This window comes from Excalfactoria chinensis, chromosome 9 (assembly GCF_039878825.1).
Source record: "Excalfactoria chinensis isolate bCotChi1 chromosome 9, bCotChi1.hap2, whole genome shotgun sequence".
Lineage (NCBI taxonomy): Eukaryota > Metazoa > Chordata > Aves > Galliformes > Phasianidae > Excalfactoria > Excalfactoria chinensis.
The window spans coordinates 9,474,811-9,502,288 of NC_092833.1; the positions used below are offsets into that span (position 1 = coordinate 9,474,811).

At 45.6% G+C, this 27,478-nt stretch overlaps 1 protein-coding gene across 2 annotated transcripts; it reads left to right on the forward strand.

Annotated features, from left to right (window-relative positions):
• ATP13A5 (ATPase 13A5) lies at positions 1 to 27,478 on the forward strand. Of its 2 annotated transcripts, XM_072344469.1 has the most exons (30): positions 46 to 207; positions 3,843 to 4,016; positions 4,980 to 5,126; positions 5,352 to 5,422; positions 5,499 to 5,579; positions 6,124 to 6,193; positions 7,490 to 7,624; positions 9,379 to 9,451; positions 10,099 to 10,230; positions 10,859 to 11,029; positions 11,162 to 11,319; positions 11,565 to 11,753; positions 12,033 to 12,094; positions 14,228 to 14,378; positions 15,361 to 15,444; positions 16,376 to 16,532; positions 17,863 to 17,980; positions 18,609 to 18,733; positions 18,831 to 18,994; positions 19,668 to 19,790; positions 20,566 to 20,645; positions 20,852 to 20,894; positions 21,602 to 21,711; positions 22,685 to 22,781; positions 23,341 to 23,413; positions 23,589 to 23,763; positions 24,482 to 24,672; positions 25,591 to 25,679; positions 26,236 to 26,316; positions 26,843 to 27,478. In XM_072344469.1, the coding sequence occupies exons 1-30, from the start codon at positions 145 to 147 to the stop codon at positions 27,035 to 27,037; spliced, it is 3,582 nt and encodes a 1,193-aa protein (XP_072200570.1). In that variant the 5' UTR covers positions 46 to 144; the 3' UTR covers positions 27,038 to 27,478. The 2 variants fall into 2 exon arrangements, with proteins under 2 accessions (XP_072200568.1, XP_072200570.1); XM_072344467.1 differs by lacking the exon at positions 4,980 to 5,126 and having other exon boundaries at positions 1 to 207.

The following is a 27,478-nucleotide window of genomic DNA, read 5'->3' on the forward strand; positions in this document are numbered from 1 at the left end:
GTGCGCATTGCGAGACATTCAAAGGCAGCAGGAAGGACCATGGGGAGAGCTATCTGTAATGCTGCCCTGAGTTCAAGTCAATAGCTGTGCTTGATGTCGCGTGACCTTACCAAGGACATCCAGTGCTGAAAACAACGCAGTCAGATGGAGGAAAAGATTTGGAAGGATCATTATGTGCTCCTCAACAAGGATGAAGAAAATGAGCTGGTAAGGAGTTGGGGGCTGTGCTGGGGATCAGTTTTCTTGTGTGCTTCTTTCACTATAAGCTTGTTTTGGATCTGCTTCTGCTTCTTCACCTCTGTTTCAGCACAGCATTGGGGATGGCAAAACCCTGAACACTTTGCTGACTTGGAGATTGATACTGGCCAAGTAAAGACTAATTGAGGAATGTAGTACTTCAGTCCAGAAGCACAAAACATAGAAGAGACCACTGCCCACCAGAAATCATCCATCTGCAGAGCAGCGTCCCTTTCTCCTTGTCTATTTCATTATCTTTTTCATCTTAACCATCGAGATCTCTACTTACAGAAAGCAAGTCATAGGAAAGGTGCTTACAAATGAGCTTCATCCTGGGTCATTGTCTGAAACGGTGGTTAAATGTCTTCTCCTTACATGTTAGGGTCTGTGCTGCTTAGCAGGTCTAGGAAAACTGGGCAGGTGTCTGAAATCAACTGCAATTCATATGGGAGCAATCTCTTGTTCCTCACTCTTTTATGGCAGCATTTACAGAGAAAAATTCTGCCCTTAAAAGGCTTTTCATTAATGTTAATTGAATCTTCTTTCTGGTTTTGACTATAACTGATTAATGACTATTGATGATTGTTAATGTACACTAAGGGACTGCTTTGCAAATGCAGTGAGATGGAAACTCTTCCTCTACCTGTCAACATGGACTGATTACTTTGAGCCAAGTGAGGATGGGAATAAGGCTTTCTTCCCCAGCCTTCTGTGCAGAGACAATCTAGAATTCAGGTGCACAGAAGTAGATGCCTCTGCACAGCTGTGAAATATAGCCCCATCAATCTGTTATGTGCTAGAGATGCATGTGTGATGCATGCACTGGAAACACAGCTATGCGCTCTTCCCATGATGGGATCTTTTGTCCTCTGCTTCTAACATCCCCACCATATCGCTCCTTGCCCAGCTGTGGGGACTGAGCTGTGCCTCTGCCACACAATGCAGGTGCTCAGGAAGGCACAGGTGGGAGAGATCCAGCCCTGCACTGCACAACTGTGCCTCTGCCTTAGGATTGCTCACAGGGCTGCTGACCCTGCTGGACTTTGCTTACTGCTCGTGCAGCTCATGTGAACTTGTTGTGGATTAGGGAGCACAGGCTGGTTGAAGCTGTTTGCATTCTACACAAAATCAGAAAATCTGCCCTGGGAGGCAGGAAAGGAGTCAACCAGTGATTGCCTGTGTCATGCTCATCGCAACTGTGTCCTTCAAGGTGTCCCTAACTGCTGTGGGGGCAGTCATCCTCCATGCATGCATACATGCACGCTTCTGTTAGTATAGGAAGCAGTGGCAATGTCAACTGCCAGATGAGGATGGAGGGCTAGCAAGGGTGGGTGCAGAGAGCCATTGCCACAGGCAGCCTTTATCTGTACTCCCCAGCTGAGCTGCACCCACTTTCAGTGACACCTCCCTACCCATCCAGCTTCCATCCCTGCTGGCAGAGAAGGGCCTGACACTGCCTGCAGGCTGCTGACACAGCATGGCTTGTGAGAGGCTGTCTAGCTTGAGCAGGCTGCTTTTTGTCAAACATGCTCTCGCTTACTGCACTTCTTGGGAAACATTTCTCAGTGCCAGCTCAGAGGGGCACACGCTGCAGCTCTTCCCAAGCTGGGACTGAGGACCTGATCCTCTCAGTGCCTTCTGGGTGAGTTGGCCCCAGCCACCACGCCATGCTTCCTGCTTTCTAGACCTGTCTTCAGATTTTATCTATAAAATTGCTGCTATTACAAAACAAGCAAGCAAAGATCAACATGAATTTCCCTAGCTGTGGAGACTGGTTTGTCCTCCAGGCCTGAGAACATCTGCAATTATTGCTTTAAACTTCTGTGTCCTCCAAATAAATAATATTTTGCATGCAGCAAGGCTGTGAACTCCAAAGCTGCAGAGCTGTTTTGAAATGGGTTTTGCTAACCTGGTACAAGGGCTGTGTGATTATTTTTATTTCAGTAGAACTGCACTGATTTCAGCTTAGTTTATGTTGATTATGATCACAGTTCAGATAAATCAAGTTAATTGCTCTCTTAAAACGAAATAGGTTCTTACCGCAGTGCCTTTTAATCACTTTAAAATTATACCTGAAGTTGAACCTGTATAATTGTTGGTACAAGCCCTTGTCAAGGAGCTCTGCTTTGTTGTATATTCTATCCTGTAGAGCACTCTTCCTTCTGGCATCTCTATCATGTATAATTCAGAACTGAGACTTCCTCACTCTTACTGTCTTTACATTTTAAGACGCCATTTCTCCCCTCCACTCAAATTCTGTGTCAATAGCAGGTTGCATTGTCCCATCATACCCTGTGCTGTAACTGGTAAACTGTGTCAATTAGGCTGGATGTCATGACATGCCCAACCCTTCTGACCCATGGGGGGGTCAGGTTCTGCCTGAAATGAACTCTGCTGTCTGCTCGGAGAAGTTCCTCTATGGCAATTGAGGAGTCAAAACCCCAAAGTGTGCAGTGACTCCCTGTGAACTTTGAAAAGTAGGTTTCACTCCAGGCACTGTTTCCTTTGGAAGGAGATGTGAGTGCTTCACTGTGCAGAAGCTGTGAAGAAAACACCCTGCTTGTAGGGAAAGATCCAGCTATACTACAGGCATTACAGTTATCATTAGCCCTGTTGGGAAGCTTAAGTCAAGCCAAAGTGTACAAAAATTTAATGTTTTTCTCAAGGGGACAAACTAGAACTGGTATTGTCTCTATCATAGAATCACAGAATCATTTGAGTTGGAAAGGACACTTAAAGACCATCCAGTCCAATCCCATTCAATGAACAGGGACACCTATAACTGCATCAGGTGCTCAGAGCCCCATCCAGCCTGACCCTGGGTGTCTCCATGGATGGGGCCTGTGCCTCACCACCCCTATTGTAAAAATCTTTTCCTAATATTCCAGTCTAAATCATCTTTCAGTTTGCAACCATTTCCCTTTGCCCTGTCACAGCAGACCGTGCTAAAAAGTCTGTCTCCTTCCTTCTTACAACTCCCTTTAGATATCGAGGGGCTGCTCTCAGGTCTCCCTGGAGCCTTCCCTTCTCCAGGATGCAAAGCCCCAGCTCTCTGAGCCTATCAGTGTGGGGAGGTGTTACATCCCTTGTATCACTTTTGTGGTGCTTCTCTGGAAGTGTTGCTACAGGTCTGTTATCTCCTATAAGTAGATGAGTACTGGCTTATCAAAAAGAAAGAGCAATTAGGGGAGATTATGTGATGTGGGGCATAAGTAAAAGGGAGAGAATGTACAAAGCCAGAGGTTCTTTCATGTACTTGTTTTCAAAATGTGGTGTAAGTGGTGGAAGATAACATGGCAGTAGGAACAGTACCTGGCAGCTGAGAGCAGGTGCATGGGGGTTTGGCCATTTTCTTTTCCTGAGGCAGAGGCTGTTCCTCTTCTGCAAGGCGGATTTCAGTGCTTAGCTCCATGGAGAGCATTCTCCTTGCAGAAGCTGTGTGCTTAACTGTGCCATGTCCATCAGCAAGTTCTAATTTCCAAAAATGACCTTGTGCTGTTAGGAGGCCTCAGTCACATATCTTTCTTCCCAATCAGCTCAGGCTTTCTGACGAACAAACAGCATGGTCAAGCTTGTTAACAGTGTACTCTCTCTTTGCTGTACAGGAGGCTTTTGGCTACAAAACCCAGTGCTGTCGGAAGGCCCTGTGCATTGCTGGGTACATCCTGTCCTGCGGGGCTCTGCTGCTGCTGTTCTACTGGAAACCAGAATGGGATGTGTGGGCAAACTGTGTCCCCTGCAGCTTGGAAGAAGCAGATGTCATCCTACTCAGAACAACTGTAGGTTGAACTCTCACACTTTACTGTTTTTGGCAGAACCTATGGTTTTCGCAGATAGAGCATCCTGTCTGTTTGTCCACACGATGCAACAGGTTGATAACACTGTCTGTGTGTGGAGATGGAGGGGCAAGGATGAGTCAAGCTTCAGTGGAGCAATGACTTTTCTCATACCCTATGTGCTGTTGTAGAGCCAGCTGCCTTTGAAGATGGGAACATTGTCAGACATTCTGGCTGTTAGTAACCTTTCTGCTTGGAAGTTATCTGACAGTTGAGGAAATGGGCTTTGAAGAGCTGGGATTTAAGATTTGGTTATATTCTAGGACTCCGTCCCTGTAAATTAAAATCCCACACAATTCTATCACGGCAAATACTTACGACACTTAATGCTCAATATTGTCATGATATCCCTTATACAAATGCACTCAAGCCACTTAATGAGTAGTGTGTTAGGTTAAGGCCAAACTGATTAAAGGACAATTCAGTCTGACAAGTGCATCTGCAGCAGCAAAGCTGAATTGCTTTTGATTGTGGATTTATAATGAGTAGCAGCATTATAGGAGATTTGTAGAGCTAAGTAGCTGGTGCTGAGGTTTCAATGCTCACACTAGAGATATTTCAGAAGGCTTTTACATGCAGCTAGCTCTAGTCTGGTTTATAGACGCAATATCCATCCAGTAGCTATTGAAGCACATCTAGTTCCATTTCACCTTCTTTGAAATAGCTCTGAAGTATAAATCAAAGCAAATGGAGATGATTGTGTGTTTGACTTCAAAGTGCATTACTGCTTGGTACTGAAGTACCGACACCTGGCATCCCTGTTGCTGTGGACTTATATTTGCTGTGGTGGCAAGGAGGCCACAGGATTGTAGTTCTCTGTGAATCTCATATGCGCTTCTCAGAGTCAGGAAACATTGTCACAGGCAACATTTCAGGTTGTCACTGAACTGGGCTCTATTTCTCTAGGATGAGTTTCAGAAATACACCCGGAAGAAGGTGACCTGGATTGATTTGTCCACTTTGACACAACCCATTGGTAGTAATTCAGAATGTCCTCTTGTAGCTGATAAAGACTCTGTTATAAACAGAGCCATAATGAAGCCACAGTTAAAGGTAAGTTGTCTACAAAATGGAGATGAAAGGTGGAAGGAAGATGGTGGGTGAACTACAAAAGTCAAAGCACTGGAAGGCTTCCAGAAATACACTGACAGAATCCTCCTGCAAGTCCTCTTTTAATAAGCTGAAGCCTTCTCATAGAACATATGGAAATATTTCTGTAACACAGTGAGGTGGATTTCCCTGAATGCCAAAAGGAATCTTTGCTGTTTGATCTTGCAGATGAGATGTATCCAGGTACAGAAAATCCATTACATTTGGGACTTTTCTGTAAAAGAGTTCAGGAAAGTTGGGTGAGTGTCAACAACTTGCCACAAATCCCTTTGCAATATGGGAGTCCCCTGTGTGAACTTATTCCTGTTATCCCAGATCACTGGAAGACAGCAACACGTGTCACAGCATACACCACAAATTTGGAGCTGGCCTGACAGGGGAAGAACGGAAAATCAGGTACTGCCTGCATAAGAGTAGGTATATGAGTTAATTATAACAGTACGACCTATTAAATCCCCTTTTAAATTCATGCGAGCTTCTTGCTGCCCACTGTAGTTGTAAGGCAGTATGAACTGCATGGTTTGCATCCAGAAAGGTGAAAAGTTATTATCCCCACACCTTACTGAGCTTCTTCTGTTCTGAGTGATACTGAGGCAAGGCTGGGTTCCCCATCAGTTCCAGACAAGTTTTAGGGCATAGCAAGCTTTGGCTATCTGCCTTTGCCAACATTGCCTTAAAAGACCTCTGGAGAGCTCATCACACGGTTTAACAGCAAAGTTTCAATATTTTCAACATGGAAATAGCAAACTTCTGCCCCTGGGTGAAACCCTTTCAGGTACAATAGCTTCCTGACAGATTTCTTTGTGCTGTTCAATTGTCTCTGCCCCCAAGAATTACCTGCTTAGGTAAGTATTAATATTACTTGAGCTCACTTCTTTCCTGCTGTCTTACCTGTGTGACTAAGCTGTAGAATCAGGAACTCTTCTCTCGCTCCCTACAGGCAGCTGGTATGTGGGCCTAATGCCATTGAGGTTGAAATCCGTCCCATTTGGAAGTTACTTTTCAAAGAGGTCAGTAAGTCAGGCTGTCATGGGTTGGGACAATCATAAAATGGTACTGAGTCTTTGTCTGTGAATGATGAGTCTCCAAGAGAGCATGGTCAGCACATTTCTGAACTTTAGGAGGAGTTTGTCTGAAGATGTGCAAAATACATGAAAAACTCCAGGGCTCCTGAAATTGGTTGGATGTGATATCACCAACTTTTCAGTGCCCCCTGGAGATGGTCTTGAAGAGAATTCCAGTGCAGCGCTCTACAAAAGTTTATTTAATTTGAACTTTGCACTTCCATCCAAGTCTGAAGCTTCGTGTTTGAAATATTAATGGTAGTGCCTGAAGGCAGAGAGGATCTCACAGGCAGGTGGTATTTCAGTCCAGATACTGCTTCAGCAGCTGAAGACTGGCATCCTGATTTAGTATCTGTCTCTTTGTCCTAGTGAATCTTGAATAGTGTATTAAATTTTCATTGAGGTACCAAATTTGTCAGATGAATAATTCATTTCAATTCAAATCTGTATGAAGAAAGCTCTTTCAATTGGTATTTTCGTTATATCAGTTCCACAGAAAGTCTGTCACTCTTCAGATAGTGGGCAATTCTCTGAAAAAAATTTCATCTATCTCTTTTGTCATTAGTTGGAGAAGAAAAACTGTGTTCTCTGCTGGACTTCACTGGGGCTTGTTTCCTGTTTTAGCATATTCCATGCAAGCAATGACTAGTATTGTAAAATTGTCACAGTGTGGTGTGGCCAACACTGTGGCAGTGTGAGAAAATCCGGTCTTCAGCTTAGCTGTAGTCTGAGACTGATTACTGATGGCCTCACAGACCCTTAGATTCTTCTCTTCTTGCAAACAAAAAGAAAGAAAGTAAAAAGAAAAAATAAAAGATATCCACTTGAATTTCTTAAATCACAAAGTGTTAAACACATTGACTGCAATTCAGTCTTTCTTTTCCTTATTTGGATAGTGTCTTCTGTGTAGAGATTACTTAGGACCAGCAATGTTAAGGTCACCCTCGTCAGTGGGAAACTGATTGACTGAAAGTCTCTTAAACTCTGACTTTAAATTGCCAGCATAATTGCTGCTGCATAGTTACCAGTTAGCAACAGCTTTTAATTACAAACATTGTGAACAATGTGTAAGCTGGTGAGTTCAGAGATGGAGCTATGAAAGCATATTACCTTGAGATGGAAAATAGTTCCTTAAGTTGGTGCTGGAGCCGCTGTGATGATATGTTCTCCCCTCTTCCCACACCCCATTTCCTGCTATGCATTATTTCCATCCTCTGATAAGTGCTACATTTGCATTTGCAGATTTTAAACCCCTTCTATGTGTTCCAAGCCTTCACTCTCACACTATGGCTGAGCCAAGGCTACATTGAATACACAGTGGCAATCATAGTCCTGTCAATCATTTCTGTTGGCCTAACCGTGTATGACCTCAGACAGGTGAGTGCCGTGCAATCTGCCAGCTAGAATAATGAAACTGTTTCAGTTGGAAGAGGCCCTTGAAGGCCATCTATTCTAACCACCCTGCAATAAACAGAACCCCATCCAGCCTCACCTTGAACATCTCCAGGAACTGGGCATCTACCACCTTTCTGGGCAACTTGTTCCATTACCTCACCTACCCCATTGTAAAAAACTTCCCATACCATGCCATTGGTGACTTTACTGTGGATGTGATAAGCAGCTGTTTCTGTGCTCTTTCTGGTTATTTTCTATTGCTCTGTATTAAAATGCGTTACTTGAATTTATTACAATAGAAGAGTTAAAAGATTCAGTACCAGTAGTCTTGAGCTTCCCAAGAATTAAAGAGGACTGAAGTATTGACACATGGGGTTCATAAGAGTCTGGTTCCCAGCATAATTTAACTGTATTCTCCTGAAGAATCTGGCAGCACATGGCTTGGACAGGTAGATGTTGTTGCTGGATGGATGGCTAAGTCCAGAGTGGTAGTGAATGAAATTGAATCCAGCTGGTAACCGGTCACTAGTAGCTTTCCCCAGGGGTTGTCTGATATCTTAACTGATTGATGATCTGTATGAGGGAATTGAGTGCACACTTAGTAAGTTTGGAGATGACACCAAGTTGGAGGTGAGTGTTAATCTACCTTGGGGTAAGAAGGCCTTACATAGGGATCTGCACAAGCTGGTTTGATGAACTGAAGCCAGTGGGATGAAGTTCAACAAGACCATGTGCCAGGTCCTGTGCTGTGATCACAACAACCCCATGCATCTCTACAGTCTTGGGGCAGAGTGTCTGGAAAGCTGCGTGGAGAAAAAGCATCTGGGAACTGTAGTTAACAGCTAGCTAAACATGAGCCAGCAGTTGCCCAGGTGGCCAAGAAGGCCAATGACATTCTGGCTTGTATCAGAAATAGTACAGCCAGCCAGAGCAAGGAGGTGACCACCCCTCTGTACACTATATGCAGTGCTGTGTTGTGCCAACGTGGCTCTCCATATAGCCCTCTGTCAAGGGCATGCTTTTATTTGCCTTATTCCAGCCTCACACTACTCTCAAAGCACACCCTGTGAATAGCTGGAACTCCTATCAGTGCAGGTGTGTTGGCCATGAACCCAGTTTTTTTAATCTCTGACTGAAATCTGTATGTGTTATTTAGGGTAAATGCATTCTTGTGTTGAATGAGCACTCTCATACATTCAAGAGCACCTGCATCCCTGAAGTGAAGATGCTATGCCCTGATGTAGCAGAGCATCAAGGATGGCGTCTTCAGCTTTTTTCGGCAAGGCCAGTTTTACTGTGTGACCATTAACTTAGGCAGGAAGAATTATATTAGAAATAACGTTTGAGGCCTCCAGATATTCTTCAGATTGGTTCGATATACTCATAAGAACATTGCTCATGAAGAAATCTTCTCTTGGGGTTTTTTTTTTGTTTTTTTTTTTGTTTTTTTTTTTTCAATTGCAACTTTCTAAATCAAGATCGTGCTTTCTCTCTATTGGCCTTGCAATGGCAGTTGACTTCACCGCTATCTCAGGGTACACAATTGCCTGAATTAGACAACAAAAAACAGAAAAAGCCCAGATTCAGCATCCTGACCTCTAAAGAGAGGTGTGAAAACTCCCCTGATAACTAAAGGGAGCTCAGTTTCTCTGATACTATCTCAGTCACTGACTTGTAACGTGCTGCTCAGCTTCAGTGTTGGTGTTTCAACAATGCAATCTCTTTCCCACCAACAGCAGTCTACCAAGCTGCATGACCTCGTTGAGGAGCATAACAAAGTCCAGGTTACAGTCTGCACAAAGAACGAAGGTGAGTCATCTTTGTCTCGTTTTCCTCACTGGTCTGTGTAATTAACAGCTGTGTTGAAATGTATCTGGAATTGCACAGTTCCTGTTGATTTCCACAGCTGAAATGTGCAGAGTGAGCTGTGGGGAGAATGGGGTGGAGGGAGGTGAGTGGGGCAGGGCAGCAGGAGCAGTGAGCAAAGGCCTGTGCAGTGCAGTAATGATGCATCCGTGTCATTGCCATCACTATCTGCAGCATCTGTAATGATACAGATGAACCTACTAATTTGTGTTAAGGGATGGAAACAGCTTGGAAAACTTAGTTTCCCAAACAAGCAATCAGATAACAACTCTGGTCAGAGATCTGTTTCCCTGCCCTGCTATAGGCTACTTTCACAATCTTGTAAAGTAGCTTGTGAGCAAGTTTTCAGGAGTCTAGATATATGGTTCACACTGAGGTATGCACTTCCTTCCCAACGCCTCTGTTCCTTGACCATAGAATAGGAAATATAGCTATTTTGGCCTCCCAAAAATGCTGAGATGTGCAGCTGATGGGATGGTGGGAGATGTAAGGCCTTAGATGGATTTTCTTGGTCAGCAAGAAAAGCAACTTGATCTTTTTTTGCTTGAAAATTATGCACAAGTTAAGTTCATTTTTGTATTTTCCTACAGGTTTCAAAGAACTGGAGTCCCGTTATTTAGTCCCAGGAGATGTTTTTCTTTTAGATGGAAAAAACCTCTCTCTCCCATGTGATGCTGTCCTGATTGATGGAAGTTGCATTGTGAATGAAGGGATGCTCACAGGTGCTGCCTTGGAGTTAGGAATGCTAACGTCCTGTGCAGATTCTCTGCCAGGGAGATGTCACTATCTGTTCTGACAGCAATTTTTTTTTTTACTATTTATTTAGAATAGTTTGCAGCAGGAGGTGGGAGAACCGTGGCTTGAATAATTCACAGTTATCTTGGGCTTTTGAACATTACCATTGCATAATATACATTTCAAATCCGTATGAAAACCAAGCAGGATTAATATACCGTCAGGAGTAGAAAGTGCAAATATTCAGATTCACTGAATATGTATTTTTTGAGTTTTTAGAATCTGATCTTGCAGCAGTTCAGCTCAAGCAGGCAGTGTGTGAACATGGGAGTCAGTGCCACAGCTAAACATAGAGCAACCACAAGGCATGAACTTGGGTCAAGGCAAAATTTGACCCATGCCCACTGACAGAGAATGCTCAGAGAAGCGATCTGATATGCTCTGAAATGCAAACTATAGTGGCTGTCACCATAAATCCACATCTGTAAGAACATAAGCAAGCTAATTAGCCAGGCAAGCTTAAGCACCTAAAGGGCGCAGTCATTATTTAACACACACACAATCTGGTAAGACCTTTAAATCCCCTTTAAATGAAGAACATGCTGCTCTTCTCAGGTGAAAGCATTCCAGTTATGAAGACCCCGTTGCCTCTCACGGAGAGCCCAGAGCCCTGGAAAACCCACAGCATGGAGGACTATCGGAGACATGTCCTCTTCTGTGGGACAGAAGTCATCCAGGCAAAATCATCTGGCAGAGGGCCGGCACGGGCCGTGGTGCTGCAAACTGGTATGTTTACCCCTAAGATGGTAAGAAAATGGCACACGTTGCCCCCAGAGAGGCTTCCCATTTCTCACAGAGCTCTCTTACTGTCTCACTGTTTGTTCATCTCCACAACATGAGGGTCATGTCTTCACACAGGGTTCAATACTGCTAAAGGTGACTTGGTGAGATCCATCCTCTATCCCAGACCTCTGAACTTCCAGCTCTATAGGGATGCCTTCAAGTTCATTGTAGGCCTCTCCGCCATTGGCGTGTTGGGATCGATTTACACCATCTGTGTGTTCACATACCACAAAGTAAGTACAAGCCATGCCTCCAGCTTGTAAGCCAGCTCCAAGACCTCAGTTGTCCATGGTCATTAGAATATCATCCACTCCTGTAATCCAGTCTTCTGATTCCAGAAGTGAGGTGCTGGGGGGCAGAACCAGGATGAATAAATCTATCATCCCCCTTAGGGTGCATTGCTCCACATCAGGAGGATCAGGTCCCAGGGTAGCAGGGCTGTCTCCACCCCAATGCCTGTTGTTCTGACCATTTGCAGAAGCCAGTGGCAGACGTTGTGTCCATGGCCCTCCTCCTCCTCACCGCGGCTGTGCCTCCTGCCATCCCTGCTGCCCTGACCACAGGCACCGTTTATGCCCAAAGGAGGCTGAAGAAAAAGAAGATTTTCTGCATCACTCCACAGAGGATTAATATCTGCGGGCAAATCAACCTCGTCTGCTTTGACAAAGTAAGACTCTTCCTGAGGCAGTGACAGATGCTGGAGGCTGCTGGGAATATGGCAGTTATTTTTTTATTTTTTTTTTTACTTTTCTATTTTATTTTTTATTCAATCCATTTCCATTCCATCTCCTCTAACCCACTCCCAGGATAACATCCTCTATGGGTGCCTATGGGGCTGGGTGGCACTACAGGCAGGAGGCTTCCTGCCTCTACCCATGAAGGAGCTCTGGGGTCTCACAGGGGAAGAGGTGAGCAGGAACAATAACAGATATTTATCTCAATTTAGACGGGCACACTGACAGAAGATGGACTGGACCTGTGGGGCGTCCTCCCTTCTGAGGGAAGCCGGTAAGGAAAGATTTCCTTCAGTGATAACTCTTCCCCAGTGTGGATGTACTGCCCCAAAGTTATGGCTGGTGTCCCTGCTCAGCTCATTTCCCCTCAAAGAAGTAGGCTGGCCATCGTAGCTGTCAGCATGGCTGCTAATTCAAAGCAAACACACAGCCCAGAAGCCAGCAGCAGCAGTGAGAGTGCTTTTAATTACTCGATGGGGATTTAGAGAATATGCACAGAGCTTTTCAATTATGTCATTCACAGCATAGTTCAATAAATATTCCTAATCTATTCAATAAACCTTTCATCCTTAAAGTGTTAGGATAATGCTCCCTCTGTTGAAATTAAGTGTTGCCAGCTTCAGTGCCTTTCAAGTCTCACCTATCTTCTGTAAACACTGCAAAAATCCATGGAAGCACAGATTAGACCTGCAGAGCCTGGGTGTCCTTACAGACTGCTTCCCACCCGTGGCAGGTTCCATCTCAAATTCAAGCCCAAGGAGGAAAGAAAGCCTCTAGAGATATCCAGTATGTAAATATTAAACTTGACTACATCCAGAATTATGCTATTTAATTCACAGTATTGAAATACCATATCAGACTTCAGCTTTGCAGCATAACTTGCTTGTTACACCAACTCAAAAAAGCAATCATTGGCAGTGGCCAGGACAAATCTCACACCCCGTACCTACTCCCAGATTTCATTAGTTGCTGTTAATATATCAGATACCTCAACACCACAGAGATAATCATACCGTAATGAATGAAAGGATGAATTTATTACGGGAGGAGAAAAATCATATTCCCAATGCTTTCTCAAAGGACAGAAAGAATATTGCTATCTGATGCAAATTAATGAGAAGAGATTAATAAGTGTCAGCTGATAAAATGTTCCTCCAGCAGGACCAATCCATTGGCACATAGCATGCTCTCTTCTTGGCATCCATCCAGTGCCCCAGGGGTTCAGGCTAAGCTTGGGCATCCTGGGTGGGCTGGGAGCCCACTAAATAGCAAATGGAAGTGATTCCACTGAGGTAGCTTTGCAGGCAGCGTCTGCTCACGTGAGCAGCAGGACAAAACTGAACTGATATATCAGGATAAATTCACATAATAAAGAACTGTGAGGTGTCAGAGCATAAGGCACTCTTTGCTGATGTGCCCAGTCTACATCCAGCTGGGAAGTAGTGCTGGTGGCTTGCCAGAACACAAGGAGGAGCTATCATTGGCTGTGTTGATCTCATTAGCGCATTTACATAATTATTCTTTCTTATATATTCACACTCCTAAGCACATAAGACGAGCTGTCAGCTAATCTGAATACTGCGAGGCAATGACAGTAAAGGAATTTCATTCCGCTTGCAAAATATCCTATTGTATGCTTAATAAGATGCGAGCGTTTGTTGGTTTTACGTTGTTTAACATTTTCATGGTGTCTCTCAAGTATTAATTAATTAATAAGCCAATTATGACCAGCCTGAGAACAAGGTATAATTTGCTGGAAACAGAACAGACTCTGATGGCCCAGAGGGATGACAGGTCCTGGGATGCATTGTTCCTTTTAACAGAGCTGTGAGCTGTCATGCTACTCGCTTCCAGATTCATTGTACTGTGCTTCCTTCAGTAACAGGGGATGCTTGCAGTGATCAAAAGTAAATAAAATCTATTTAAATTTCTCTCCTTAACATGCCAACCTAAATGGTAATGGGCTGTGTTCTGGTCTGGCAGGCAGAGCTTGTCGGCAAGCCAGTTTCTTGGAAGGAAAAATATGTGAAAAGACTGAGAAATGGTGCAGTAACAAAGCCTTGTCCCAGCCCAGTCCCTGTGCTCCCTTTGTACTGGAGGGATCACACCTCAAGGCTTTCCACAGAAATACATCAGGGCATGTATCTTTAATAGCATGCCTCCAAGTAACTCAATAGGAGTCAAACTTATCCATTTTTAAAACCAAAGAGAGGGGGCAAGTAACTGGTGTCTGGAAGTGGGGATTGAGCTCTACCAGTGGAAGTGGAGGTTCTTCTGGGCCTTATTGCTCAGATGTAATTGGGCTCAACACCACTGAATGCAGCAAAGCAGCACCTGTACACAGTAGCTGAAGACTTCTCTGCATCCCTCCCACAAGAAGTCCCTTTAACCCTCTGCTTCTTATCAGCTTTCAGAAAATCCACAAGTTTCCATCCAGCACTCCTCTGCCCTGGGGACCGGTATGCGGAGCCATGGCAAGCTGCCACTCCCTGGTGGTTCTGAATAAGAAGATTCAAGGAGACCCACTAGACCTGAAAATGTTTGAGGGCACACACTGGGTAATGTGATTCGTGTCTTCTGCACCCTCCAAAGCACAGCCCTGGGGCTTATTCAAGGTCAAGCCCAAATACATGTCTGTAGGGATGTGCGCAGGCAAACTTATGTGCCCAAATGCTGAGGGCTGTTTTCTCTGTTGAGCAAAGGGTGTATCCCAATGGAGAAGCCTCGGGCTGGATGAACTGCAAATCCGAGTGCTGGGGAGGGGACAAGGGGCTGAGCCCAGGGCACATCTGCAGGGATGGGGAGTGTTGTGCTGGTGGGAGCGAGATGGGAGAAGGCACCAGAAGGAAAGAAGTGGCTCTTTTATGCAGACACAGTCTGTAACGGCTCAGGGGTCACTGCAGTCAACTGCCCCATCATCCCTTTCTCCTTCAGCCTTTTTGCTCAAGAGATTTGATTCAATAAATGTAACAGATGGCAGCTCTTGCAGCAGCACTGCAGGAAGGCACCGGACTGGTGCTCTCTGCTGTGCAAGGACAGGCAGAAGTAGAGCTGCACAATGGCAGAAGGGGGATGATGACAGCGAATGAGCCTTGGCAGAATGTGAAGTAGCAGAGCTGGAGGGCTAAAGCATCCTACATCCAAACTCTCCACCCTGTTCCTGCATTGAGCCTTTTGAAGCTGGAAATTGGAAGCTGTATCTAGTTACATAGGGATTATTTCTCTTTCCTGGTGTTAGATAGCGTTAAACTGATGTGGAACTTGAAGTTAGAGAAACAAAAAGAACTTGACTCAGGGTTTTTACTCTCATCAAGTAAGAAGATGGAGGGCTCTGTGGGCTTCTACTAAGGGCAAGTCTGCAGGGAGGCTGTCAGTTGTGATGGCTAGAAACACCCCGCAGATTGTAACAAAACACTGTTTCAGCTGTGTGCCAACAACAAGGGGGAAATTCTTTCATATGCTGCTGCCTCTGCTTTTAACAGTCAGGTGTGAAGCCAGAGAAAAAAAGCACCATCAGAACTGATGTTTTTTCCCATACAGGAGATAGAAGAATCCAGCACAGCTCAGGATAGAGCTGGTGCTATTGATGCCTGCATCGTTAGACCGGGGCCAAATGCCAGCAGCGTGAGTCCAGTTCTTTCTGGGGATGAATACTCTGTGCTTTCAACCTGCAGCTTGTGAAGATTCTTGCGCATGCACTGTTAATTTGCTGGGTTGCTGGCTGCAAGGTGACCTTCCCTCGGTCTTGGTCTTATGTTTCACCTTCCCTGCAAACAGACATCATGGGAGCTTAGGACCAGAAAAGCTCAATGAGTGGTCTAAGTGGAAACCAGTGCAAAGAAATGTTGCAAACTGGATAAAAGTCTAAAGCAAGAATACACCTGCAAGAAGATGCACTGTAAGGTCAGGACATAACTGACAGGAGTGTGGACCAGAAGTCCAGCCGGTAATGGTTGTGCGGCTCCACTGATAGGCTTACCAGCCTCAAGCCAAAGCAGAGCTGTTTACTTCCCTCTCCCTCTCAAAAGGCAGCAGCTCTGCATTTTGGTGGTTGAAAATTGTGTTGTTTCCAGCCCAAATGCTGAGCCAGCCAGCTTCTTCCCGGAGGAAGGAGACTGATTTCTGTCAGCAGCACCAGGAAGACGGTGCTGTGGCAACAAGGAAATCAATCTTGTTTCTCACATTGCTCTGTTCCCTTGGTAATGTCACTGTAACATCAATTTTCAGTTCCCATGTCTGTAACTCCAGGAATATTGCATCAGGATGTGATTGCTAAGAAAAAGCCTGGGACAAAGTCTGAAAAATTGAATATTAAGAAAAGCACTGAGGTTCCCAGGAAGTATGCTAGGAAGCCACTGTTTCTGAAACTGTGATTTCTAAACTTAATCATCATTGATCTGATAACATAGTCAAAAGACACAGAAATAGTCCCCTATCAACAATAAATCTCCTAAGCCAGAAAGGCTCAGATGAGCTGAAGCTCAGGATGGATTTACTTAGTGTAATCCATGAATCAAATCCACAGGCAACATCTCCCTTTCCTGACCTCTTCCAGGCCCCTGTGGAAGGAATTGCAATCCTACATCAATTCCCATTTTCCTCTGGGCTGCAGAGGATGTCTGTTATTTCAAGGAAGATTGGAGAGGAGCAGTACGACCTGTACATGAAAGGAGCACCAGAAACAGTGTCCAGCTTTTGCAGACAAGAAACAGGTATAAATGTGGGGGAGGGCACCTTTATAGCATTTATTCAAACTTAATCCAAAGCAGACCTTGAACTGGAATCCTAAAAGATTTGCAGCACTTTCTGCAACTGCATGTGTACAACTCCTCCCACAAACAAGCCTTGGCTCTGTACAGGAGTAAAGTGTCAGTGGTTAACAGCACAAATAAGCTTTCATTGCTAGCGTGTATGCTGGGATGCACAGCCTGTGGTTCAGCTGCTATACATCACCTAGTTGATGTGCATCAGCTGAAGATACAGCCAGTAAATAATGCTGATATGTCAAAATGCTCAGGGTAGGTGTGGGATGGTGGTAATTGCATGTGTCACAGCCACTCTGTTGTGCTGCATGAGTTCTCAAATTTTCTGTTAATTTGTTGACCTGTAAATTCAGTATTTATTTATTGACCCAGCTTACAAAGGCTTTAAATCTCAGCAGTGGGAAACTTGCTGTGGACATGCAAATTACAGTTATTAAGGATAATTGCTATTAACACTCAAGCCAAGGCTTCTGTCCTCTCTCTGCAAGTAAACATCAGTTTTTCTTTTGTGTGTGAGAGCAATGTAATAGGCCTGTTCTCAAATTTACCTGCAAACCTGAAACCCAGGTATATTCACTGAGCATTTTGAAAGGGTGCCAGCCATGCAGGAGCACTGGGCTGTGTCTCTGTGGTTTGTTATTTGAGATGGCAACGACCTGAGAACAGGTGAAAATGGTTTTGAGGGACAATGGAAAGATTTAGTTTAAAGCCCAAATGACACACACAGCCAAACAATTCCATGGCAGTAAGAAAAATTCCTTTTAAAAAGTTGTTCCACTTTCTCAGGTTTCTAAATGGCTCCTCTCATTCAGCCTTGATTGCTTCTCTATTGATTACAGCTTAATAAATAATAGGGTTCCACATTTAAAGCTATGGTGGCAGTACTTAGTGATTACAAAATACTGTGACGTTAAAAGGAACCCTTTGTTTTTAGAGTCACTGGAACAATCAGAATTGAAAACTCAGGATATGGGAGAATTTTCCCATTAAGGCATAAATGTAAAAACAACTTTTCCAGCATTACTCAGCACAATTGCAGAAAGGATCAGGCCAGAGCTATGGAAGCACTCATTTGTTCTCTGCTGAGTAATGCACTGTGCATACCTGCACCTTAACGTGCATTTTACAAGTATGAAATAGATGTATGGATCAGTCATTTGCACAGCCGTTGTACAAACCAAAAGAGGGCACAGTACTGAAAAGCTATAAAAGGCAGACTTTAACCACAGAGGAGCAATCAGCAAGGATGGAACATTCTAACTTTCTATCCTGTAAACAGTTCCATCTGATTTCTTGGAGGAGCTTAAGACATACACAAGCCGTGGCTTCAGAGTCATCGCCCTGGCTCATAAAGTGCTGAGCCTCCCAGAGGATGTAGATGTGAGCAACCTGGAGAGGTAAGCAGTGCTGAGGAGCTGTATCACTGTGGGATTACTTCTCTCCCTGTGAGTTGGGACTGGCCCAGCCCTTCCTCTCCTCTCCTCTCCTCTCCTCTCCTCTCCTCTCCTCTCCTCTCCTCTCCTCTCCTCTCCTCTCCTCTCCTCTCCTCTCCTCTCCTCTCCTCTCCTCTCCTCTCCTCTCCTCTCTGAGGATGTGCATGGGGAAGCTGAACCCTATCATGCCTTCCTCTCAGCAGATGCTGATTATGCTGTTAATTGCCTTGCAATTAACTACTACTCTTGCAAGTCTCACTGAGCTGAATCTTTCAAGCTGGTAATTGTGCTTCAAAAGGGTCATGGATTGAGACTGTGACAGAAAGCTACGCTGAATATGAGTTTCAGCCAGCGTGAGCCTGCTGCTCTCTGAATTCACCTTGGCTGTGCAAGTCCTTCTACGAGACTGAACAGCAGGGACTGGTAGCTGAAATGTGGACACTTGTTGAGCAGTGCTTTTCCCAAGCTCATACCAGTTGTGTTTCATGTTAAAATGAACCTGTTTCCAGCTGAGCATGGCTTTTCCAGCAATACAACCACTGGAGAGTCTTGTTGCTGGGAAGTACAGCCATGTTTCTTTCCTTCTCCCAAGAGAGGAAGCAGAGTCTGGGCTGGAGTTTCTGGGCCTCCTGGTGATGGAGAACCGTCTGAAGCCAGAGACAAAGCCTGTGCTGAGAGAGCTGGCTGCTGCCCGCATCAGGAGCATCATGGTCACAGGTGAACCCCCCACAGCTGTGGCAGATGGGAGCAGCTCGCTCCTACAGCAGCCCCATGATGGAGGACACGAGGCCAACCTCTCTGGTACCATTCACAGGGGACAACCTTCAGACAGCAGTCACAGTGGCCAGGAGTGCGGATATGATTCATGAGGCCAGCAAAGTTATCATCATTGAAGCCAGTGAACCAGAGGGCTCCACTCCAGCTTCCATTGCCTGGCGACTGGCAGAAGACAGCAAAGCAAGTGCAGCTGCTTCCAGTGTGAGCACAGCCAAGGGATGGCTGTTGGGTGCCAGAGTGAATTAACAGAGCATTGATGTCTAATAGCTGTTTTTTGGGTTTGGGCTCTCACTACAGATTTTGAAGCAAATCTGAGGAGCATTGGGTGGGTTCCTATCTAGCCAGGGTATACAGAGTGAACCATCCGCCTGCAAGGAAGAAATAACTAATACAGAGGCTTTTTGCTCAGGACTGCATGCATAACTAGTAATACTCTGCAGATACTGTGGCCACTTCCCTTGTGCTTGATGCATGCCTAATTAATGCATTTAGAAACACTTGTCTGTGAGACTATTTGCTGGACCAAGCTTCATTGGCCAAATGAGCCAGCTAGCCTTAACAGGTATCAGTGACACATGGGAGCAAAGCCAGAAAATCCAGTATTGACAGGCCTAAAGTTCTGGGAAAAGATGCTGCAGGAAGGATGCTACCTGCCTGTTTCTCAAGAGAAAGGCTGAAATGTGGTGTGGGTTCATAGCAGAGATGGATGCAAAGTAGAAGGAAGTGCTCTGCCCAGGGACAGGCATGCTGCCCTGGCTGAGAGCTGGTGGCACTACCAGGGCTACCTGTCAGCTCTAGAAATGGGTCTGTCCTGGGGACAAGACTTCAAGGTTTCGTGACCTCAGCCTGAGGATAAATGCTCTCTTGTTTCTAGGAGATGTGTGCCAACACCCAGGAAAAGATCACCTTGGAAGGAGAAAGCTCCAACTACCATTTTGCAATGAATGGGAAGTCCTACCAGGTTCTCGTAAAGCACTTCTACAGCTTGCTGCCGAAAGTAAGTGCAGGGGAAGGAAAGCACTTAATCACCCCCCTGCTTTATGTAAAGGACAGTTTTTTCTCCATCTGGAGAAAGGTGTCTTTCAGTTGATACCTGAAGTGCTGTCACTTCTGACAACTCAGCATCCTCCCAGCATAGCTCAGGGTTAGCTTGAGCAGCTTGCTGTCAGCATCTGAGAGACCTTGGGTGACCAGGGTGGCTGAGGTGTGCAAGCAGCTGCATGGGGGAGTGACTCTGTGGTCACCTCCTCCACTTCATTTTAATTAAAAACAGCAGCCCCATTCCCACACACCAGTGCCAGAGCTGGCAACGTTTCTGCTCAGCAGTAGCAGAAGGGGCATGAAATATCTGCATTTAACAGCAGAAACCTTCAGCTCCTGTCACCCCTCCCATAAAATAGCTACTGCTGGGAAGGAGATTTCTCTGGACAGAACTTCACGTTAGGAAAATCTTTGTCTGAGCAGTGCTATTGCCACTGTCACCAGCAGCACCATCTGTACTGCAACAGGGAATGGCATGGGACACATTATTGCTCCAAGGCTGCTGCAGAGCATGTGGTGATGCTGGTCTGCCACAGAGAGAGGCAAGGCAAAAACCAGAGCATGATGAAGGCAGCTGCTTTAGGTGAAATTTGGTCCTAAAGGCAATTAAACCAATGTTGGGGCTGGGAGATGGCATTAGAGGTTTGTGCCATTCACCCATCAGGGATCCTGACCCTGCCTCTGTGGGGCACAAACACCCACCCAAGGCTGCCCCTTACTCTTTCCTGCAGATACTGCTGAACACGACTGTCTTTGCTAGGATGTCTCCTGGCCAGAAATCCAGCCTCGTGGAAGAGCTTCAGAAACTTGAGTAAGGTTCTTTTCCCTTTCTTCTTGAACCCAAGTGAAGAAAGGTGTAATCAGCCCTGTCAGCCCTTGCTCCCATCCACTGTGGCTGCATTGAAGGCTCGGTGAAAAAGAGCTGAGATAAAACCACAAACTCCAGCATACAAAGACCATCCTTCTCCCAAATTTTCACTCCTTCCTTCATGGTTTTCCTTCCTTTTCCTCCACCAGTTACTGCGTGGGTATGTGTGGTGATGGAGCCAACGACTGCGGGGTATGTAGGAGCAAATCTCTCACCCTCCCCTCATATCACTTCTTTCAACCTATGGGGTAAAGGTGTGAGATACTGCCTGGCATGCCACATTATAAGCATTTCCTAAGTTAGCACATGGGTATGCTCAGTCAGCGCGTTGTTATAAGACACTACCTATGTGCATGTCCCCAGAAATAAGAACAGATACACAGATTCTTACATATTTGTTCCAATGCAGAGTTGAGGACCCTAATGAACAAATTAATTACTACGTTGTCTATTATGTTGCTACAATAAGTGTGTTATTGTAATATAATTTTGTAACAGCATTGGCTGGTTTGGTGGGACGGGGCTGACTCATATGGACCTCACAAGACAAATAAAAGAAATATGATCAGGAGATGGAAGGGAGTGAAAAGAAGATAATAGACTGATTTAAATAGTTCAGTGGTTGTTCAATAGGAGAAGTATGCACAAACACCAATGTGGGAGACAGAGCAGGGTGGTTCAGAGAGCTGTAAATTGGCACAATGGGGATTAAATCAACAAAGCAAATATTTAAGCTCTGGGGGAGGAAAGATATCTGGAAAAAGAGATCAGCTGGACCACAGAATAAGGGAACACGAATGATAAAACACACCTGAAGCAAAACATGCAAAGCAATGCTGAACGCAGTGGGAGGGGCGGATTTGTGCCTCTCTCCAGCTTCCTGCTCCTGTGGGTTTCAGGCTCTGAAGATGGCCCATGCAGGGATATCACTGTCTGAGCAGGAAGCATCGGTGGCCTCACCTTTCACCTCACAGCTCCCCAACATCCAGTGTGTGCCGGAGCTGATCAGGTTGGTTGGCTGCTGCCCTGCAGTGCCTGCACTGAGCTTGGTGTGTGGGGTCATGAGTGTGCAGTAGTGCACAGGGATCCTGGGGAGCTAAGCAAAGGAAATGGGTGATCTATGTTTGTCTATGGCCAGCTGCCCACATATACACACATATGTTTATGTATGCCTGTGTGCACAGGCTACCCTCAAATATACTAATAAACCAAACTTAATTTCTCAGTAACAACATGAAATCCATAAATTCCAGAGCACTGGGCATAGGGACCAGTATTTTGGAACAGGTAGGACAAGAGGGAATGATTCCAGGTTGGATAATAGGAAAAAACTTCTCAGAAAGAGTAGGCAGGCACAGGCTGCCAGGGAGATGGTGGGGTCACCATCTCTGGAGGTGTTCAAGAACCATGGAAACGTGGCCCTGAGGACACAGTCAGTGGGCATGGCGGGATGTGTTGGGGTTGGACTGGATGATCTTACTGGTCTTTTCCAGCCTTAATGAGTCTATGACTGCAGGTACAGAAGTCTCATGAAAAGGCAGGTAATAGCTACGACAGGACAGATTTGCTTGTCAGTACTTAGAAAATTCATATCCAAATGCTGTATGTAGTTACTGAGCAGCCAGGAATAATGCCATTTAGCCAAATGTATGCAAAGACGATTTCATGTGGCAGTGCACTTGATTCCCAGAACTGCTGAGCAAATTAGTAGAGAAAAAACAACAGCAGCTTAAGCCAGGTATTAAAATTGTAGCAGCAGAATAAACACAAGGAAACAAAACACTGCAGATGAGGGGTAGCTAAGTGGCTCTGCAGTATCTTAGGGCCAAAATACGTCTATGGAATTTAAACTATTTTCCATTCTTCTTTAAGATTCTTAATCAAAGGAATTATTCTGCTTAGAAGCAGTAGCAACTTCCAGCAATATAACACCAGGGCTGTGGTAAAGGGGCAGTTCCAGCTTTTTTCTGTGTTTTGAACAGGGAAGGTAGAGCTGCTTTGGTGGCTTCCTTTGCTGTGGTTAAATACCTGACCCTGTATGGCCTGATACAATTTGTTGGCACCACTCTGCTGTTCTGGGTAAGTGTATAATGCCCACCTTGCACTGACAAGCACTCACTCTGGGTTTTTTGTCTTTAGTTGTATTACTCAATAGAGAAGGAACAGCATATGGGTCTTCAGTGAATAACAAAGATATGAAAAGCTGGTTAACCTATTCAATGATTATTCAGTTAATTATTTCAGTTAGTATCAGTATCGTTCAACCAAATGACAATAACATAACCCTGCTTCAGCAGCCATTAATTTGGGAGCACCACTGTCTGTATCCTCACTACTCAAAGCTTGGTACAGTGTGGAACTCTGGCCATGCCTGCCATTCCTGGGAGTTACAAGTGACCTGATCTGAGTGCTCTACAGAGAGTAGTGTCTGCTGGGATAAGGGTGGAAAAACATTCACCTGCTATGTGATCACCCACAAGTGTTCTGAGTTGTAAGGGGCAGGGCAGCACTCAGCTGAGCTCACTCTGCTCTTGTGGGTGCATCTGGATGCTGCTGCTCTGAGATAAGATGGGGCTGTATTTTGTACCCCCCAAGCAGATGTTGGTAGTCAGGTGGTGTCTTCTTGGTTTTGTTTCAGCAACTGCAAATCTTTGGGAATTACCAGTATTTGATTCAAGACATGGTCATTACTCTCCTGGTCTGCCTAACAAGTAAGTAGTGTGGGGAAGCCCCAGAATTTGTTTGAAAGCATGAGTGTAAATAGTCACCTTCATTTCCCAGCAAAGATTAAAGCAAGGAGCCAAGTTCTGCCATCAGTAACTGGAACCACTGGTGGTGGAGCAATCCCTTGGCCATTGACTGCAAGTCTCTCTGCTTTTTCTCCAGTGAGTCTGACCGAAGCGTACCCAAAGCTGGCACCCTACCGCCCTCCTGGCCAGCTCATCTCCCCCCCTTTGCTGCTTTCTGTTATCCTCAATGTTTGCTTTACCATAGCCATGCAGACCTGTGGCTTCCTCCTGGTGAAGAAGCAGCCCTGGTATGTAGCGCTGGCCAGCTGGAGGTGAGTCCCTCTTCTCAGCAGGACTCCCAGCATGCTGCTCTGGTTATGGTGTGCACAGTGGCTGTCAGCAAGACCAGACCAGCCCACCAGTGCACAGCTGTGCCACAGAGCCAGTATTTCTAGAGCAGTGTGTAAGGAACTGAGCCAATTCCTTGTTGCCGTGCATTGAATACTGCTGTCACTACCTAACTGGGAGCCGAGATAGTACATGGCGACAGCTAAGCTGCTTTCTAGGAGATATATTGTAACATGTTGGAAAGCATAACAATAACAGTGCAATGGCAAAGTCCTATGCTGCAGTGAGTGAAGAGCCATTCAAATGTGGCAGCTGTGGAAATAGAAACAAAGCAAAAACCTCCTTACCTTTACACAGTCCTCAGATAGGCAGGAATGTCCAGCAAGATCCCCCATCCACTGCCAGCCCTTAAATGAGGTCTGGGAAGGGGTGCTTCCTGGCTTCACCCCTTCCAATCACTTAGGTACATTGCATGCACCTGAGCTCCCTGGGTTTGGCCCTGCCTTCCCACCAGGTGCTCAATCAAGCTGTGACTTCAAGCTGTACCTTTCAGCTACATATATGTATATGTAATATCTATTTACTGTGGTTTTCATTGCTGTGGGTGATATCTGGTTACTGTGGGTAGGAAAGGAGAAGGGGTTGTTGTTGCAGCTCACTCTTGCAGAAGGCAGGAACAAGATGCTGAGTGTCACCTTGCAGACACTGCTCACTCGGGAACCAGACCTTGCCCCTCACCAGCCCAGGGGGAAACAGTACCAGCAGCAGCGCCCAGAGCATGGTCCTCAGCTATGAAGGCACAACGTTGTGGCCACTGTCCTCCATCAACTGCATCATTGTGGCCTTTGTCTTTTCCAAGGGAAAGCCCTTCCGCAAGCCCATCTACACCAACTGTGAGTAGAGCTGGAATACACAAGCTCTGTATGCTCCCATTCCTGTTCCAAAATCTTCCTGGCAGGAGAGAAAGGAAAGGATGATGTAGTTTTTTCTGTACCCACACCAGTGACAGGCATGTGAAGTAATTGTTGTGTATGTGAGCTCCTGCTTCCCTCCTTAAAGAATCTCAGTGAGCACTGTCTACATTAGTTTCCCTCTAGCGAAAAGGAGCAGCGGAGCTGAAAAAGAAGACTGTGTTTTGGAAAATAGATGCTTTCCAGAAGGTGATGTGCTGCTCTTAGTGCAGAACTGTGTATTACTGAGAACACAGATAGTGTGTAAGGATCAGATGTATTTGTTTCAAAATCCACACGTCAAATAGACTTCCTCTGAGATTCAGTTTTAGCTTGCCTGACTTCCATTCCTAGAGATGAGAGAGAAAATCCTGTGATAATATCACTGTTAAAATCCTCTGACAATAACCTTTCCTTCTCTGTTTGGGATTTGTAGAGATGATTTACCCCTACCAACCTCCAGCTGACTGATAGCTCCTTTGCAATTGCAGCTTTTTACTCACGGATGAGAGAGCAGGATCTTGCTTAGCCTTAGCAGATATGATTTCATTAGGGCTTTTGGCAATAGACTGGTCCCAAACTCATTTCACAGAGCACTGATTGCCCGCAGAAGAGAGGAGGGGTCAGAAGGAATCTCTCCTGCAGTGCCAAATCACCTGGGTGAGAAAAGCAGCATAGGTAGGGAGGTTTGCAATAGGCAAACTAGGTTTCAGTTCCATTGGTCTTTGAGGCACAGCACCCCCACCTCAAACAAACAACACCAAAAACGTACAGGCTAGCAGCTCCACAGCACTAGTGTTTGAGGCTCCCATGAGTGAAGAGTTCACCCACCAAAGCCCACCCACGCTCTTGTTTCTCCAGATGTATTTTCAGTGCTCCTAGCCCTCCAGCTCGCCATCTGCCTCTTCCTCTTCCTTGCCGACATGGATGCTGTGTACAGCAGCATGCAGGTAAGTGAAGACAAAACATGCATTTGTTTTTTGTTTTGCTGGACCTTTACCTATGCACACAGAACACAAGCTACAGGTATAGCCATGCTGGAAATGAACTCGCTGGTTTGATGCTTTCTGGGCATCACTTTCAAATTTCTCTATCATCCATTCAACAAAGACTTGATTAATGAGGCAGCCCTCCCCGCCAGACTGCAATAGGGAGAAGAAAAAGTGCTTTGTATCTTGCTGGGCTGTTCTTCCTAACAAAAACCACAACAGCACAGACTGTGGGTTTGCATGTAGGAGGCTGAAGCTCCCCGGAATATCTGGGCTCTGAATGCTGCTCTGCTGGTGTCAGTCGCAGGGTCAGTGGTGATGTGAGGCAGCTGCATGCTGTGGGGAATCTGGCATCAACCCCTCCAAATCTCTGTGACAAGGAATTACTGTCACTGCCTACGGACTGCTCCATGCTTGCCATCGAGAAAATATTAGTCAGCCTCTCCAGTCATTAGGAACAGATGCAAATCTTGGCAAGGCACTCAAACCTAATTGCTGCTCCTGTCTTTTCCAACAGTTTCTTTGCACTCCTGTGATCTGGAGAGTTTATGTCCTGCTGATGCTCCTGGTCACCTTCTGCGTTTCTTTTTTTACAGAGGTGAGTGCATTCATTTACTGCCTGATCCCAGCAGTGAGCTGCATCTGTTCAGGACTTTCTTCCTTTTCTTTGCAGACACGCTCTTCCTGCAGAAGCACAAACCCTCAGGCTTTTATTATTATTATTACTATTATTATTATTTCCATTTTCCCTCCCTTTTCCCTTATTAGTCACTGTGTGTCAATCAAACCCACCTGACGGAGCACCAGAGATGACTTAGCTCACACACCTTAAGCTTGTAGAGTACAAGCAGTGCCATGCAGCTGACACAAATGATGCTTTGTGGGTCAGAGATGACTGTGCCACCCTGGGTGGGAGCACGGGGTTGCATCCTGTAGCAGGGATTGTTGCCTGCAAGGCAGCAAGTGTGCAAGTGTCCCTCATCACAAGAAGAAAGTGCAATACCTGTACTATGGAAAATGATTGCTGTGGCTCACATAGGAAGTTGCATGTATATGGGCTGGCACGTGTCACAGGGGCTGGCATTGGTCTCCCCCCACTAATGCCATGCTGTGTCACTCCACAGGATGTTCTCCTACAGAACAAGCACCTCTGGATGCTGATTAAAGACTGCGTTGGGTATCAGTCAAAAAGCCAGTACCGAAAGTGGCAGCGGATATTGCAGAGGGATCCAAACTGGCCTCCTGTAAACACCAAGGACTTTGCAGCAAGAAGCACAGCTGAGGTTTATATTAACCCCAGCTACGAGCACAGGGACTAGGCGAGAGCCTGCAGCTGGGCACAGGGTTGCCTTGTCCCCGCTGACCAGTTTGTTTGCATCACTCCATGAGCACCAGGCTTGGATTTCTGTGCTTGCTGAACAAACCCCTCCATTCAGAGGCAAGCTGGCTGTGTCCTGGAATAGGAGCGAGGATTATTCTTTCTCTTGCTGGTAAAATAACAGCTTTGACTCTACTCCATGGCAACGGCAGCTCTCCAGCCTTGCCAGCACCTCCTACAAAGGCTCAACAACACTGAACACAGCAAAGCTATGACTGCTGCTGCCCCAGCACTTAGGCACTGCTCCACCAAACCCTGTCACTGCACCTATGGGGCTTGGTAACCCAATTAGTGACCTAATCTTGACTGCACCAAGAAGCACATGCGCAACTGCAAAATCCTGCATTAAATGAAACTGCAGCTTCCAAGCAAAATTCCACTT

What these genes read in the sequence shown, in the direction of transcription:
- ATP13A5 (XM_072344469.1), top strand. Translation starts at nt 145, where the DNA reads ATGGAGGAAAAGATTTGGAAGGATCATTATGTGCTCCTCAACAAGGAT. An exon ending in TCATCCTACTCAGAACAACT is followed by an intron (nt 4,017 to 4,979) that starts GTAGGTTGAACT and finishes CTATTTCTCTAG; the next exon opens with GATGAGTTTCAGAAATACAC. An exon ending in TGTTTGAGGGCACACACTGG is followed by an intron (nt 14,379 to 15,360) that starts GTAATGTGATTC and finishes TTTCCCATACAG; the next exon opens with GAGATAGAAGAATCCAGCAC.